The following is an 18,001-nucleotide window of genomic DNA, read 5'->3' on the forward strand; positions in this document are numbered from 1 at the left end:
GTGATATCTCCATTACTCATCCACTAAAAAACATCAGTTTATCCTTGTTAATTACACAATATTGATTGGTTTAAATTGTGTACAATGCTTTTGTGTTTTTAACCTTCGATTCGGAGAAACAAATTGTTTTTTCGGAGTTTAGACACGACAGAGTTTCCGAAGACACTACACTACCCAGAATCCCCAGCTATCGTTTGGGACTACAACATCCGCCTTGCTTTACAAACCCCGTGATTAGCCCTCAAGCTCTGTGATTGGATATTGGAGTGGCAGTGCGACAAGGTTACGCTGAGCGTCAAAGCTCTTTGAAATGGAATGGAACCACGCCAGACTATCCAAAACTGGACTTGGACGGGTCCAGCCCGGCCCTCCCCCCCAGAATTACACTTGCTGCCTATTGTGTGTTTCGCAACATGTTCTATGGCACGTCTCTACTGGGAAATGTAGTTTTAAAAGACGTTTTCGTATTTCCCACAATTAGAAGTTGCCAGTATTAAACTGTATACATCCCTGGAGGTTTAGGGGACACACAACACATTGGTGTTATCAAATTTAAAACATATAATTAATACATGGGTGAAAATTGCTTGTGTCCATAATGGGCAGCATTAATACCACATGACAGCTGGTCTTATGTCTGTGACCCCTCCTGTTGTTAATTGATAAGCCTGAAACATGCACTTGTCAAGGTTCAGATGCACATTTAGCAAATATGGCAGTAGCCATCGATCATCTTAAGATAAGATACTTTATAGATCCCAAGTTGGGAAATGTTTTTGTTACAGCAGCATGTACTACTTTGTTCTACTCCACTACAATTCAGAGGTTAACCAGGTATTTTTACTCTACTACATTTATTTTTGTTACTTTGCAGATTCTGATTAATGATGTGAAATATAAACAACCCTTAAATCAGACTTTAGTTACACCTCAGTAAAATTCAGCCTTATCAGTTTGTCTGTTTTGCACATCCTCCTGTTAATATCTTTGGACGTCCTGCACTAAACTGTTTTATTGTAGAGATCACTACAGTATCTTCTAGATATTTTCCATTCTATATTTCTATCATTGACCCCTATTTTGTATGTAGGCTACTCTTAATATTTAAATGTTTTCATCAATAACTAAATAAATATAACTTATTCAACAACTACATTCAATAACGTGCTTTAACCACTAGGAGGTGCGGTTTAGACCAGTGGTCTAGTTAATAAAACATAATAATATCGTACATAATATGACTATTCACTTTATTGTGAGTTTAAAACAGAACGGTAAAGGAAAATACAGTTTCAGTCTCTTCGATGTGAAGCTTATGCATTGTACCATGAACCTGTATAGACCTGTAACAGTCAACTGCATGAGGAGTTGGAAAGGTAGTTCAGAAAATCAGTAATATCTTTAAAAAGCTGTGCACCGTTATGGTGTAAATACAGACTATCTACTAATTGGATCAAATATAAAAGTCAGCCGAATTAGTGTTGATACTGCAAGGAGACGTATTGTGTGAAAAGAAATAGAAGATGTTGTTTAATTGTTGATATATTTATGGTTCACGTCACGTATTCAGTTTTGGCGGGATCTCTTCCAGTTTGTCAAAAGGTCTTCTCATCAGGGCTCTCTAAATATATATATACGGCAGATATGTAATATTTAATGCAGCCGAACCGTGTATTACAATGCCGTTATGTGATGACTTTCAAAGAGAAAAGCAAGAACACTCGGAATAAAGTATTATTATTATTTTTTTTAATGTTTTCCGATTTCATATCACATAAACACCATATCCCGACGTGCATTGCGTCGTGATTTTAGCCTATCAAAACCTCTGAAAAAAGAAATGTGTCTCTCAGAATCGAAAGAGAAAAACCTATGGGAAAAACACAAAAGCATTGTACACAATTTAAACCAATTAATGTCGTATAATTAACTAGGATAAACTGATGTTTTTTAGTGGATGAGTACTGCAGATATCACTGTTAAATCATTTGATCATTGGTTTTATTATGAAAACGGCGAGACCGGAAATACTGTTTTCAACCCGTAACTTTACATGGAAGCTTGCCGCATATACACGTTCTCCTGACGAAATCTCAAATCATCTTCGTAATATCTATCAAACTATAGATCCTACATATCGACTGGACGTGGATTCTAAAAGTACAATATATACTTCTCGCTAGAAATCTAATCATAAAGCGTTTTAATGGCCAAACTATCCTATAATTTAGGATTTTACAGAGAGGGTTATTTGTGAATAAACAACCCTCTGTAACGTTTGCATTCAACGGGAGCACTCGAGGCCGACAATTTTAAAACGTAATTATAGGTCGTATTAAGCGCTTGAACAAACGACATATTTGGTCGTAATAAGGGCTTAAAACAATCGACCCATTTGGTCGTATGAGTTGGAGGACTTGTTGTGTGTTTGAGTTCTTGATAAGCCATGAAAACAGTAAAAGAAGTGTCTCCTGTGCACCAAAACATACCCATCTGTTATGGAAAAAGAAAGTATTACAAAAGTAATCTGAATACTATTTATAAAATTCTGGGCTATATAAAAATCGCTGGCCCGCGATAGTGTCTATTGGTTACATTTCGGCCCTTGGACAAATGTAGTTGGTGATCCCTGCTATATAGTATAGTTTTAAAGCAGACGCTCAGATGTCATTAACTTTGACCTCAATTTAATTTACAATAAACGTCTTTAAAATGAATGTCCTTCTTAGAGCTGGACATCATAACTACTTACTACCAGAAGTGAAAGAGAAATCAGGCCTATATCTTAAATAAAAGTCAAAATAGTATGACTATAAAATAATCTAGTCTAAATCTTACTGAGGTAGATAATACAGACGTGTTACAGGATCAATGAAGGATAAATAAGACGTGTTTCTCTAATAATATAAAAATTGATAGGTACAGTCATTATTTATATATTTTTAAATTGTTAGAATATAATAATGTTAAATGCCGATGAAAATAAGCCAGAAAGGTGCCCAATAAAGAGATGTGTGCATATTTATTTTGGTTTCCCTTGGACTGATGAACAGGTGGGAGCGGCAGGAAGTAGCAGCGGTGGCTAATGACGGTCATTACTCACCTCTCTCCGATGCCGGGGCCAGATCAATGAAGCTCCGACACTTCTCACCTGAGAAAGGGGAGAGAGGGGAGAAGAAGAGATAGATATCAAGAGGTGAAGAAGGCAAGGGGAAATGAGATGGGAACGAAGCAGACAGAAGGAGTTGGAAGGAAAGTGGAGAGGATGAGGGGATTTATGAGACAAGGAGAAAAAGGAGAACATGTGCATTAGTGACAGTGCTTCAAACCATACAAGTTAATAAAGCATCAGGCCTGCAAACAGTGAGACTCTCCAGTATCAACACTTGGTTGAAATGGTTGATTCAGAGAACATGCTTTATTTTGCACAAAAGTTAAATGATGCTTGAATTATGGTAATTTTTGTGAACACTTAGTCATTATTTTGCGATTCTATGCCATAATTAGGGTATGCTTAGTCATAATGCCGCTATGGTTTCTCTTTTTTTCTGTCAGTCATTAGTTAGAATCTTTTTTCCCACAATTCTACATTTTTATTTGAGCTTTTTTCTTTTACTGGTGGAAATGGGCTTCCATATCTATCCACGCCTGCAACACAGTCAACAGTTGAACTCAATAGTACAATATTATTCTGAGAGTATCTTTGCATAAGGCAGTCTCATGTTGGATTTGGATGCAGAGTTGATAGGAGCTCAGGTCACAGATCAGCGGCTGCAACACGAGCCATAACTCAGCCTCTGCATAGTCACCGGCAGCAGGCAGGGACATCCATTACCAGCCTGGATACTGCTACACACTGGCATGCACACCGACATACACACTGCTACACACACACACACTGAAGCACGAACAACAGATGAAGACACTCAGTTAGTCTCCTGGATACCGAGTCAAAATCAGACCTGGAGTGCAACTTTAATCCATGAAAAGTGCTGCAAAATAGAACAGACCAGTTACATACATGAAACATATGAAAACAAGTCAAAGTCCTGCATTCAAAACATTATTTAATTAAACATATTATTAGCAAATTCAACACCTGAAATACTTAAAAAGTAAAAGTATTGATTCATCTCTATCTCCATCAGCTTTGTGATGATGGTTTTCCTAGCTGTTCCGAAAGGCTTTTTCAAAACTTAATAAAGATGTAGGAAATGTTATGAACACACAAAAGAACACTTCATTTTTCAGTTTATCACATATATTTTATATCATCTGGAGAAACGTGCTTTTAACTGGAAATAAAGGGGTTTAAGGGTTGCTTAAATTATTATAGCTAGAATACTATTGTTAAACTGATTCCTAGCAAGGAAGCGTCCTGGACTTTGAAAACATATACTCTAAATAGGAAGTGGGTCATTTTGAGGTCACCAATTGTTTCTGGAGTGTTTGAATCTTCGAGTGACACGACAGAGGAAAACTGAACCTCAATCCAAATGTCTGAAAGAGACATTTTCAGGCAACTGTAACGTTACACTTTTCAACATAAACAATTCCACTGCACTAAAAACACTATGGGTTAATCAATCAATCACAATGTACTCCTTAAAGCATGCACTGCATTTACAGAATGAACCTCCTGCTGTAAGACTCGGAGACTTGCAACTAGTGATTGAGACCATTAACTCATAAGGTGAATGTTACCTCAAGTTAAAAGTAGGTTCATTTTCTTATAGACTTCTATGCAATCAGACTTCTGTTTGCAACAAGTAGAGTCACTTGCCTTTTCAGGACTGTATGTTTTTGCCTGACTGAGAAACAAACATTGCTGATGTTTGTCTGAATCCATGTTATCCATTAAACCACCTTTAACTATTTGAATGCTTTTCATTTGAGTCCTCCTACCGGTCCAACAGTTCCCCAACTCTACCTAAATTAAAGTTAACATGTCAATGACCCTAGCTAAAAGTTGATCCATGACTCCCCTGTTATAAATGCAGAATGCTGTATTTGACGTATACTGGCCAGAAACTTATCTGAAGTGTTATAATGAATCTTTCCAAGGTTAAAACTCGAGAGGGACTTGGTGAGTTGCAGAGAAAGTGTGTGTTAAGGTGAGCAGCATGGCGTCTGATTAGGACATGAATCTAAAATGTAATTAAAGAATGAGCGGGCCTGTCTGTGACCTGACGACAGCACTAACTTACAGAACAATCAGTATTCCTACGCTTTCCCACTGCACATAGGAGGCAAATTACCCTATAATATGTCAATTATCCCAAGAAATCCCTGTTATCACACTGTGAATCCATCAGGCTGAACTGAAATAGATTTGCTTTAAAGAGGCTTCAGGTGGATTCCCATTTCTCTCTCTAGTACCTTTTTCTTTTACGACACATTCTTCCCTCGCCCTGCAGCTCCGCAGTCAGTTTAATCAGTGATCCGATGTCATACGGGGCTAATTGCAGCTGTAATGAGTATGAATGGTCTGGTGAAACAACGGCTAATGTAGCATTACTTCTACAGTAGTGTCTGCATTGTTCAGCCAGATCAGGTGCAGATCGCACGGAGAGACACACTTTTATGACAAGTTTACTCTTTGCCATGTCGTTTATTTACACGCAAACTAAGGTAGAAGGTAACATTTATTCAATTATTTTAAGTATTTCCGTTTTCTGTTTCTGTATATTTCTATTCTAGTACCATTCAGAGACAAATATTGTGCTTTCGACTACATTTCTGAAAAACTTGCAGATTCAAAATGCTCTCTCAAAACTTTCTTGTAGAGTTATTATTTATTTATTTTGCCATTCAGCTGCTGTTATGTGGATTCACACTGATGCGCAGAGAGAAGCTATGGTGCCAATGCCGGCTAGCATGGTGGTCAGAATAACTGTCAGTGAAATCTGGAGAAGGACACAGAGGATGTAGTGGTAAACCGAAGAGACAAAGGAGGAGAGCTGGGTCAGATTTATGGAGAAAAGGAGATATATGTATGTCTCCTCCCTCTCATCATGGGGCAACGTAAAATAACTGGCTAATGAAATGGATACGCTAACAGCGTTAGCTAAGAGTCAGAAGGAATAACTGGAGTGCAGTTTAATGTGTGTTTGACGGAAACATGCAAGGCCGGATTAACCATATGGGCAACTTGGGCAAGTGCCCAGGGGCCCTTGAGCAAAGAGGGCCCTCAAGTGACAAGATAAAAACATTTTAATTATTATTTTTTTTTTTTTTTAACTTAAAAGTGACGAAATAGGCTAGCAACCACAAGGAACGGTGGCTTAAAAGTGACGAAATAGGCCAGCAACCACAAGGAACGGTGGCGGCGGTCACGGAGGATGTTGTTGAGCTAGTGAGCAATGTTAGCCTTGAGCCTTGGATTTTGATGACCTAATCACAGACTTCTCAAAGAGAAAGGCAAGGAAGAAACACTTCTAAAAGGTAAGATCCACTGTCTCTCACACACACTCATTCTCTCGCTCTCTCTCTCACACACACACACTCAAACTCACTCTCCCTCTCACATATATACACACACACACACACGCACGCACACACACACACACACCACACACACACACACACACACACACACACACACACACACACACACACACACACACACACACACACACACACACACACACACACACACACACACACACACACACACACACACACACACACACACACACACACACACACACACACACACACACACTATCTTCCATCACATATACTGATCACTTAGTTGAGCAACCACACAATTTCACTACATATTTTAGTGTTGTAACTCTCAATGTTTGTGACTAATATAACTCCTTGTGTACTTGCACAGCCAGCCAATCATATTTTGGCATTAAGTGGGGTGCTGCTCTGAGATTTTGAGTGATATTACCTAGGTCTTCTTGAGCCATACACTGTCTTGAGATCTTATCCATCGTATCTTTGTCTTGTGATTTTTTACTAAAAGGGCAAAAGGCTAGACCTACTTTGGTTGAACTATGTGGCTGCGTCCCTGCTTTTGACAAATAGGTGTGCGATTTGACATGCCAGATTGACATTGACATTGACATGGGTAGGTGTGGTGTTACTTGTTGGTACGTGGGTTTGGGTTTGGGGCAGACTGGCCATCGGGAATACCGGGAGTTTTCCCGGTGGGCCGGTGCTGTACGTGGGCCGGAGGGCTGCTCGGATTTGAAAAAAAATACAATACGATACCGCGCATTAAGTGGGCCTGTCTGTCAATTAATCCCCGGGCAACTTTTTCCCCCTAGTCCGCCACTGGTTGGGGGGGGGGGGGGGGGCATGAGCGCTCAGTGCCCAGGGGCCCCTGGAGGTACTAATCCGGCCTTGGAAACATGGCTGCACCAGGATATATCTAGGAGAGCTTTGGGACTGTATGGAAAAACAAGGATTGCACCGGGAGGTTCACCATGTCTTCACCAAAGATCTATGATTGAATTGAATAATATATTTTCTGAATTATGAGTGATTTTACTCTTGGCGATTTCTTGTATATTTAGATGCAAATCATTTTATTAGGGCAGCATACATTTCACCTAAAATTGTGTATTTCCAAACTGTAGTATTACTTCAAAAAGATATGCAATAACATTGACTTTCTTTTGCCTTATAGCATTTACAGGTCTTCTATAACATTGTTGGACTCACAATGGACAATTTTTATAAAAAAAGATCTAAATCAATGCAGAAGAACAAGAGTAATCATCTTCTTCCTTGGTCAGAATCTAGCACCAACATTACCCAAAATGCAACTCAACTGCTGCCAGTTAAGTCAGAGATTATGCTATTTTATGCTACTGTAGTATCAGCTACAGTAGTCTCACTTCTTCTTAAATTCACACCTCTACAGTAGACTTCACAAAGCTTCCTTCTGGACACACACAAGCCTTACTTCTTTCTTTCTTCCTGTATTTAACATATGCAGGTGTAATCCCCAACACCTGAAAACACACTGTAATGGGTCAAATCAGTCGAGTTCCCAACTCTTTTCAAATCCAAAGAACCCGACAGGACTCTGGGTTTTTGGGTCAAGATGAGCCAGTCTTGTGTGGGTCAAAATGTTAGAGTTGTATACAATCCTATCCGGTGGTGTAAGAAAATATGGATGAACTTGTGTATTTAGATATTATGTTTTTTGATATTCTATTGATTCTCAAAAACACTGTACGCATATTATCTTTTCTGTGATAGGCAATTGTTATAATTTGTATTGGATTGCACAAAGAGTATAGTGCTATATTGTTTGATGTTACAGTTTTTAATACTTGGATGCATAGTTCAAATTATGTCAACTTTGACCTTCTTTTACTTTCGACACGCAACCAATCAGAATACATCTGTATGTATTGGTGCAAGCTAGCAGGAGATGTAACCATACAAACAAAACGTTTTACCTCAAGGCTCTGCATCCAACCTCGCAGCGAGCAAATCGTGTATCATGTGAATGCAGCTTAAGGTAGATTTTTGGAGACCTGGGGACAACTCTGATTCTACCCATTAGACAGTATTTGCAACTGGATCCTCTGTACATAAAATCCAGTTAGTTTACAACCTGTGAAATGAAATGCAACCAGTTACCAGATTGAACTTGTTTAGCTGCTGTCAACCAATCACAGTCCAGCATGGATGACTTTTCATTTCATCCGGTTGAAACACTTTTAATTTAATTGCAATCATTCTGCAAAACATAAAGAAAACAATAAGAAACTGAAAATACTTCACAAACTCAACAATTTCCACATTTAATTAAATCAGTATTCAAAGTTAAATATAGTTGAAAAAAAGCTCAGTTTGGTGTAAAAGTGAACTTCCTGAAGACTAACCCTGTCAGACTGTGCTCTCATTGCTCTTGTTAAAACATTATGGAGCTGAGCTGCTTACCAGTCTCTGCGCCCTGCATGCCAGAGAGCGTGATGTAATTTAGTAAGCCTGCTGAAGAGGCAGCGTGACAATCTTTTTTAATTTAACCCTTAAGACCCTTCACACAGATTAAACAACTTGTATCAAGGGTCATCAAGTTGAGTGAAGGCCAAAGATAAACCACTAGTCTCTTACTTGACATTGCCTCGCACCACGTCTGAACCGGAAGTTATTGTTACCGGCCATCATGCCCCCCTATTGATTATCAATTAGTGATTAGACGCTGCCTGCAACTGCTCTGATACACTCTAACATCACTGTAGTTAACATCGGAGTAGAGACAGATAACAAAATACTCTCAAGTGAATCACTGCCAAATGTTCTACTGTTTTATTGTCTTAAAAGAGAGTAGTTTTTTTATTATTTCTATTATTATTTATGTTTACCCACGTGAGGCTGATAATTGAGTTAAAGAAAATAGCTCAACAATTTAATAAACAATATGCCAAAAACTTCCACAAGCACACCATGCTCTGTCAGTGAGCTGCTCTGAATATCTGAACGACATGAACAGAGTTTAAGAATGGCACGGTTTGTGCCAGAGAGCGCTCCGGCACCCAGAGTGACTATTTACAAGTTTAGTTACGTTTTTAAACTTTGTGGCATCATGACATCCCATTTGAGAATGCAGCATTCTATAACACATAGGTTTGAGCAAGCTCTCTGATTGGTCAATAGGCGTGTTCGATTCCACGATCAAACAACGATCAAATAGAACGTGCCTAATCACAAAGTATCCAGTGGCCTACACACGCCACTAGCCTACCGAAACTACTTCCATGAGCCTACATCGTGTGGTTTCCATAGCGACGTTTAGCGACACACAGCCGTTACACTGTTATACATTGTCTCGGAAATCGGTAGCTACAAAATGTCAGATTTGAAAGTTAATTTTGATTTGTTGGGGGGCCTCAGTATTGATGAATGGTTGGACATGGACACAGACCACAAAACCAACGAAAGATTTGCGGCTGTTTCAACTGACGAGTTGAGTGCGTTGGAAAAAGTCGCAACGAAAAGAGTACATTGGCGTCAACAACCTGGGCTGTCAAATGTCTCAAAGCGTTCTTAAAAACCCAGGAGAAAATGGTGGATTTCGGAACAGTGTCCAAACCGGAGCTGAACAGCTTACTTCGCTCATGGAGAGCTGTTTCAAGAATTGCACTTTTAATGGCAGCATGAACATCCACCTTCATTCTGAACCCAAAATGTTTCAGCACCATGGACAGCCTGATTTGATTTGTTCCGCTAATCCCACACAGTGATTACTCAGATATTTAAATAGCCTAATTCAAGAATTGTTTTCAATAAAATGTTTTCAATAAATTGGTTAATAATATATTATTTACTATAATTATATCAATAACTGTAAGCGGGGTAGCAGGAGTGTTCGATTGATCGGCTATCGTTACCATGGGAACTACTTTCTTGGAACTACTTTCTGACGGAGATTAACTCAAGCAGATAGCGTAGGTTTGGGAGCAAATTAGCCCACATTATGAAATTATTTTACGATATTGTTGATTACAATGATAGTTTGTGTAATAGAATCACAAGCGCCTCGGTCCTGCCGCAGTACTGTCGTACCAATAATGACGTTCAAGAACGGCCTCTCGTGTATGATTGCTTAATTAGAACCATCTCATCTGGTCTTCAACCTTCCTAAATGTTCCCACACCACTTGCTCCACCGCTCACTTCACTGGCTTCCAGTAACTGCTAGAATCCACTTCAAGACACTAGTATTTGCGTACCATGCTGTGAATAGTTCTGGCCCTTCCTACATCCAGGACATGGTTAAACCATACACCCCAGCACGTGCACTCCGCTCTGCATCAGCCAACCGGCTCGCTGCACCCTCGCTGCGAGGCCGTGCGAGGGGGACCCAAGTTCCCATCAGCAAAAACACGTGGGTTTGCTATCCTGGCTCCAAAATGGTGGAATGAGCTCCCCATTGACATCAGGACAGCAGAAAGCTTACACACCTTCCGGCGCAGACTGAAAACTCATCTCTTTCGACTCCACTTTGAGAAAAAAAAAGCACTTATATACTAACTAAGCACTTATATACTAACAAAGTACTCATATACTAACTAAGCACTTATATGCTATCAAAGTACTTACATACTAACATAGGACTGGCTTATCTAAAGCCAGTTGAGTAGCACTTGAAATGTTTAGCTCTATGAAACCTAATGTACTTATATGATTCTGTTTTCTTCAAGTTTGTATCTTCTTGGTCGAATGTACTTATTGTAAGTCGCTTTGGATAAAAGTTTCAGCTAAATGCAATGTAATGTAATGTATCCAGTCTGTGAAAAGCATTGGTGTAATGTAGTGAAGTACATTTACTCAAGTACTGTACTTAAGTACAATGTTGGGGTACTTTACTTGAGTATTTTTATTGTATGCTACTTTATACTTCTACTCCACTGCATTTTAGAAGCTAATATTGTTGCTCAACATGCTGCCTTTAGGTGCGTCATGAAACAATGCCACTTCCTCGGAAACAATGAATCTTAAATAATAACATCATGATCTTTTCTTTTTACCTTGGTTGGTTATTGGCTAATTAAGCCAAAAAAAACGTTATGACATCATAAAGTGTCCAAAATCTGGTTTTTATAGAAATGGATCAGAACAAAAAGTGAGTGAATCTTTGTTCCTGAAACTTTCAGAATCTCTTTACACAGAGGGGACACATGTTTATGTATAAAATATTTGAAAAAGTGGATTTTTCACAATAGGTGACCTTTAAGTTTTGACTGAGAGAATTAAGTAGCATCTTGTTTCTTATTTTGATGTGATTATGTGTTTTATAAACAGTTGCGATGCATGGTGGAGCTTCTGGGTGTTCCTGCAGACCATCTTCTCAGTGCAGGGGAACACCTACCCATATTTATATATATATATATATATATGTATATATTCAGTGTGAGAAAAAGTTTTTAGAGAGTACTTGTCCATGGACAAGTGAGTTTGGAAATGTACTTGTCCGAATACATTTTTCACTTGTCCAGAATGGACAAAAATTGGGGCCACTGGAATCTTCTTCTTCGTCATCGTATTTTTTACATTTTCCCACGGTTTTTACGACACCGCTAACGTAAGTGAGAAGTGAGATTTTACTGCATCACACATAGGGTTGGGTATCGTTTGGATTTTAACGATTGCGGTTCTGCTTTTCGATTCTGGTTATTTTCGGTTCTCGGTTCCGGTTCTTTGAGAGGGTAAATCAGTCCCATGACAAACTGGGAGAAAAATATATTTATGAAAACATTAAGTCACATCTGTATTCCTATTTACAAATCACTTCATACTGTTTAATTTCTTACGGTTATTGAATACAATTATATAAAAACAATCTCTGCATTGTTTAGTTAGTTCCAAGTGGTGCAGTTTGAGAATGTACAAAGACTCCAGCTCATTCAACACTCTGCAGCTAGACTACTAACGAATACCAAAAGGAGGGAACACGTTAGTCCTGTCTTAGCTACTCTACACTGGCTTCCTGTAACTTTTAGAATTGATTTGAAGGTGCTTCTCCTCATATACAAAGCTCTAAATGGACAAGGACCCAGCTACATTGCTGACTCTCTAATGAACTACACACCTGCCAGAACACTGCGATCATCAGATGCAGGTCCATTAGAGGTCACCAGAAAGAGTCCTAAGAAGATCGGTGATGCAGCCTTTGTAAACTACGCCCCAAAACTGTGGAACATGTTACCCAACAATATTAGGGAAGCCAATACATTAGGCATTTTTAAAAGGCAGCTTAAAACCTATCTCTTTACCAAAGCATTTTACTGATTTTACAATATTATACTGCACTTATTCTCTGTGATTGACATTGCACTATTTCTCTGTTTTATTCCCCATGTTTTTATTTTTAATTATTTTATCCCACTTTATGCTTTGCTCTTGCTGCTTGTTTTACACAGATGTTATGTCTTATTTTTTACTGATGTAAAGCACTTTGAACTGCAATCCCCTGTATGAAAGGTGCTATACAAATAAAGTTATTATTATTATTATTATATTTATAGCCTATAGGCCTAGAGCTTTTCTACAACTCAAAGACACTTGCACGCTTACACATGTCCTGCAATACACATGCTGCAGCTGCCCAGCTACTCACTGTTTGTAAAAGTTAATAAATAGTATAAATAGCATTTCAATAATGTACTTTCTATACCCTGCTTCATAAATAATACTGACATCCGTGTGCTCCTCCGAGTCTGGGGGTCCGGGGATGTGAGGACAGCGCGAGGACACAGACAGGGAGGCTGCTTCACTTCATAAAGGAAATGGCGGTCAATATTAACAACACAGGAGCTAAAACGCTTAATAACCTTCATTACGTGTTAGAGAAAGAACACAAGAAAGTTTGACAAAGATGAGGCTGTTAAACAGGCAGCGGATGCGCTGTGTGTAGAAAGAGAGAGAGAGAGACGCTGAGCGGCACCGAGCAGCGATCAGCTGATACGGAGCATAGAGAGAGCTGCGGTCCGGGGCTCGGCCTCGCCTCCTGTCCTCACAACTCTTATTAATCCCGCTACCGGACAATTGTTATTTGTTCTTACTCGGAACAGAGTTTTGCTTCCCAGCCCTGCCACTGTGCTACACTTCCCACCCCGTCCCCGTCTAACTGTACAGAAAGCGGCGAGATGCATTTCCTTATGAATCGACAAGCAGAACCGAAACTAACACTTCTAAACGAACAATGTCGGACACGTACAATTTGCGAATGAGTTCTGCCTTTTGTAAACTGAATGTATCAATAATTTGTCAATAAATCGGGGCGAAAAACGTCACTTGTCCGCCGGACAAGTCAATTGAAAGATCTACTTGTCCGATATTGTAAATAACACGTCCCGGACGGTGGGACGTGTACTTTTTCGCACACTGTATACATATCTAGTAACCTTCTTTTAGACACCACGAGAGCTAACTATGACACCTCTCTATCGCAGACAACAGGCGTACAGATTACACAATTCTGACTATTACGAATAACCTTTTATGGATAATTTACGTAACGCTGCCTCGAATGTGATAGATGCATTTGCCAATTAAATGACGACTTGTCGAAAGTCAAATGCAAGATATCTGCAGAGCTGTTTATTCATGATTTCACCAAAAAAAAACTAGTTTACCAAATGCTAATTATTTTCTATAATGACTAATCTGCCCATTGTTTTTTCGATAAAGTCTTGTTGCTTCTGTAAATGTCGGAAAAAAGTTAAACCTACCTTATTTAACAGAGCCCAACATGACATCTTCAAATTGGTTGTTTCACTGAATTATAATCCAAGTCCTAAATATTTTGTTTAAGTAACTAAGTACATTTTTAAGTAGTGCACTTAAGTACAAGTACTTGGAATGTATTGAAATGTTCCATTCCCAATACGTAATACTTTTCTCAACTACATTTTGGAAGCAATTGTTGTACTTTTTACTCCTCTATATTTATTTCACATTAGTAACTAGTTTACTTATTTTAAGTTCATAACATTAATAAAACATATAAATGAAGGAATCAATTGTGATGTGCTATTATGGACTAAGATACCCAGCAATATAATTACTTGTAACTAAAGTTAGTTTAGTTTTGGTACTTAAAGTGTATGTTGATGCGAATACTTTGGTCCTATTACCTAAGTAAAAAAATGCATGCAACACTTTGACTTGTAACAGAGTATTTCTACACTGTAGTTGAATATATTTACTTAAGTGAAAGCTCTGAGTACTTGTTCCACCTCGGAAAAAATACAAAATAGTGAGATGACTTGACTTTGATGTTCAAATCAACTAATCATTATATGAACTGTCAAATAATTGCGGCTCCACACCAAACAGCCAATATATTAATGACTACTGAGCCTTTTTGAATGTGGTTTTGAAGATGATGTCATGTTTATAGTTTTGCTGCAATTTAAAAATATATATTTTCACTTTTGACTAACCTGAGGATTATTTTCTAGATTTCCCAAAGTCAAATGTCACATTTTGAAATCGTGTAGTTATGGCATACTAACTAGTGGTGGAAAGTAACAAAGTACATTTACTGGAGTATACTGTACTTAAGTATACATGTTGGTACTTTACTTGAGTATTAACATTTCTTTTACTCCACGACATCTCAGATGGAAATATTGTAATTTTGACTTTATTTGTAATTTGTGGTGGTTGAATTAAATGTCATGTTTTTATATATTGTACTAACTTACCCAGTATTTGAAGTATACAAAATATGCTCCACCTTAGCCAATTACAAGTTCAAACACTCCTTTATGAAAAATAGTGTAATATTTAATATTACAGCATTTTCAAGAGACAATTGAATAGGCTACTGAATACTTTTATTTTCTATACTTAAACTTGTTATTGTTTACTTACTTCCAAATTTTAACTCAGAACTTTCTTGTAATAGTTGTTTTATACTTTACTGCTTTTACTTGAGTAAAGTATCCAAGTACATTTTCCACCAATCATACCAACAATCAAAAAGCTTATTTAGCCTAATATTAGTTAAAGAAAAGCACAATCTTCTTATTTTGAGAACCAGCAATAATTGTAATTGAAACCATTTCATTTGTTCTTTTCAAGAGTGTTTTATGTTTTGTTGTGCTATGTGCTACCTTAAAGTGCAAATTAATTCCTAAACTGGTTTGATTTTCCGGTATGGACCCACCTGCCTCGTTGATGTTCTCCTCGCAGGAGTACCAGATGCCGGTGTGGAAGCGGCGGAAGAGGAAGCGGTCGTCCCCGGTCTCCCAGCTGTAGTGCACCTTGTTCTTGTCCGTCTCGTTAACACCGTAGTCGATGCAGTTGTGGCGCCGCTGCTTGCTGCAGTTGGGCTTTGGCACGCGCTGGGTGCCCTCGCACCAGTACGTGGTGATGAAGGCAGTGGTGGAGAAAAACAGAGCCACGAGGTTCAGACCCACGGACAACAGCGCGCGACATTTCCGCGTGGTCTTCATGATAAACAAAGTTCATCCAAAGAGGTTGTTGGTCAGAGGATGAGAGGCATGACGCGGGAAAGACACACAGAGGAATTACGCGCGTCTGCCTCTTTGCTCCTCTTTGTGTTAGTTTGTCCTCGCGGAGAAGTGACAGGTGGTGCAAACTGCACGAGAGAAAACCGTTATAAACCTGCCATTTACTTCAGCATTACATCCCTCAACTCCCAGCGTCCCCGTCTCAACAACTCTCAACAAGGAGGCACACTGAGGAAACGTCTCTCTGCCCCCCCCCCCCCCCTTTCTCTCCCCTCTCTCTCCCTCCTCGTGCGTCATCGCTGTGACCGGACTGTTTTTTATGGGGAGATGCTCTATGATTCTTTCACAAAATACTGGAAAATAATCATAAATGTTTTATCACAGGAAGTCACCTTCAGGTTTTATCAGACAATCAGGATAATGAATGTATTGTCATATACAAAATAAAAGCAGCAAATCTTCTCTTATAAGAAGCTTACATTTTATTTTATTGCCAACGTATTATAACAACAATAACTTTATTTTCGCACCTTTTTCAGTGCTTTGACATAGTTAAATAATGCTTAGAAATACATGTGAAATGTCACCTTCAGATTTTTTATAAGCCAAGCAGGATATTTAGCTAACCCTTTAGGTTACATAACAAACAAAATAATGTTTTCCAAAGCCACATGTGCATCGCTCACATTTAAAAACGTGTTACAATGCTATCAATACTCAAACATTTGCTTGAAGATTCAACGAAAAGGGCTGCTACAGGATCAACCCCTTCAGTTTAAAGCTGGAGCAGAAATAAAAGTGTTTTGTCAGTATTAAGCTGTTAAAAATGATTTACCAACATTTGTATTGTAGGGCACATCTGTAAAACAAAATGTTTTGCAAATTGTTGGGCTAAAACTATTGTACAGTTGATCAGCATAACAACAGCAGGCGATATCTTTAAAAAAATAAAGCTGGAGAAGATGCAAAAGGCATAGGATCCAGTCTGGAGCCTTGGGGAACACCAGAAAACAGAGATTAATGTAATGAGAGTTCAGGTATGCACAGTTGGTGCAAAAACTCCTGTCTAAGAGGTAATCCAGCGCATAGGTGATCCTAAAATGTACTGCCCAAGCCTCTCAACTCCGTGTTGTGGTTTAATGTGATAAATACAGAATATTCTCCTGCACCATGACATCAAGTCAAATTCCTCATACGTGTCAACCTACCTGGTAATTAAACTGTTTATAATATTATGAGATCGTTGCAGCCCATCTGAGAAGAGCCAACCTACCTGAACACACCCCTCCTTAATTAGTTTTTCCAGCTGTGACGTGTTGCAAGAACATGTAGAAACTAGCCATCCCTCTTTATCGATCTCTGCCAAATGAAAGCTCACTTCTCCAGGCATGAACATCACCAGCAACAAGGCCGAGCCGCCCACCACATCCATCTATCACCCCTCATTTTATTGCTCCTACCTCCAGATCAATACAGTCAGCCTGTGTGTGTGTGTGTGTGTGTGTGTGTGTGTGTGTGTGTGTGTGTGTGTGTGTGTGTGTGTGACAAAGCACTTCAGAAGGGTCAATAAAAAGAGAAGAAAACGGTGCGTTGATAAATATGTGATAATGCCGTTGGATTTATCTGCAGTCGCACTGAGCAGTTCACATATTAACACGTATATAAAAGTATAATGACTGCAGCCCTCCTTTCTGGTTAACAGTGACAGCATTTGAAACACTGGGAGTCCAGTCTTTGACTTCAGGTAAAGAAACTGATATATTTTAGTATCAGGGAATATTTTATTCTCTATATCACAACATTTCTAAGGGTTTTGGTCTTTTCCACAGGTAATTTAACATTCAAGATTCAATCACATCATTGTCATCGCACAGTTCAAGTAAATGTTTAGCATCTCACCAAAATTGCTAAAAGCAGGAATAATCTACAGAAATGACATAACCTAAACCCAAATGTTAACTTACTTGCCTCGCCTCATCTGTAGGTATATATTTATTCAGTCCTTTTGTTGACTAAATTCCACGAGATGTTTCTTATGAAGAAGAAGGT

The 18,001-nt window shown here is 38.8% G+C and overlaps 1 protein-coding gene across 1 annotated transcript in view; it reads right to left on the bottom strand.

Annotated features, from left to right (window-relative positions):
• The window catches only part of gsg1l (gsg1-like), a 37,734-nt gene extending 21,642 nt beyond the window's left edge, over positions 1–16,092 (bottom strand). Inside the window, exons 1-2 of the mRNA XM_034089845.2 lie at positions 15,646–16,092; positions 3,104–3,151 (exon numbers count right to left, since the gene is read on the bottom strand). Coding sequence (XP_033945736.2) covers positions 3,104–3,151; positions 15,646–15,934 — 337 coding nt within the window. The 5' untranslated portion in view covers positions 15,935–16,092. The remainder of the gene's footprint in view (positions 1–3,103; positions 3,152–15,645) is intronic.
• Positions 16,093–18,001: the final 1,909 nt, after the last annotated feature.

Source organism: Pseudochaenichthys georgianus, chromosome 8 (genome assembly GCF_902827115.2).
Source record: "Pseudochaenichthys georgianus chromosome 8, fPseGeo1.2, whole genome shotgun sequence".
In the NCBI taxonomy this organism is placed as follows: Eukaryota; Metazoa; Chordata; class Actinopteri; order Perciformes; family Channichthyidae; genus Pseudochaenichthys; species Pseudochaenichthys georgianus.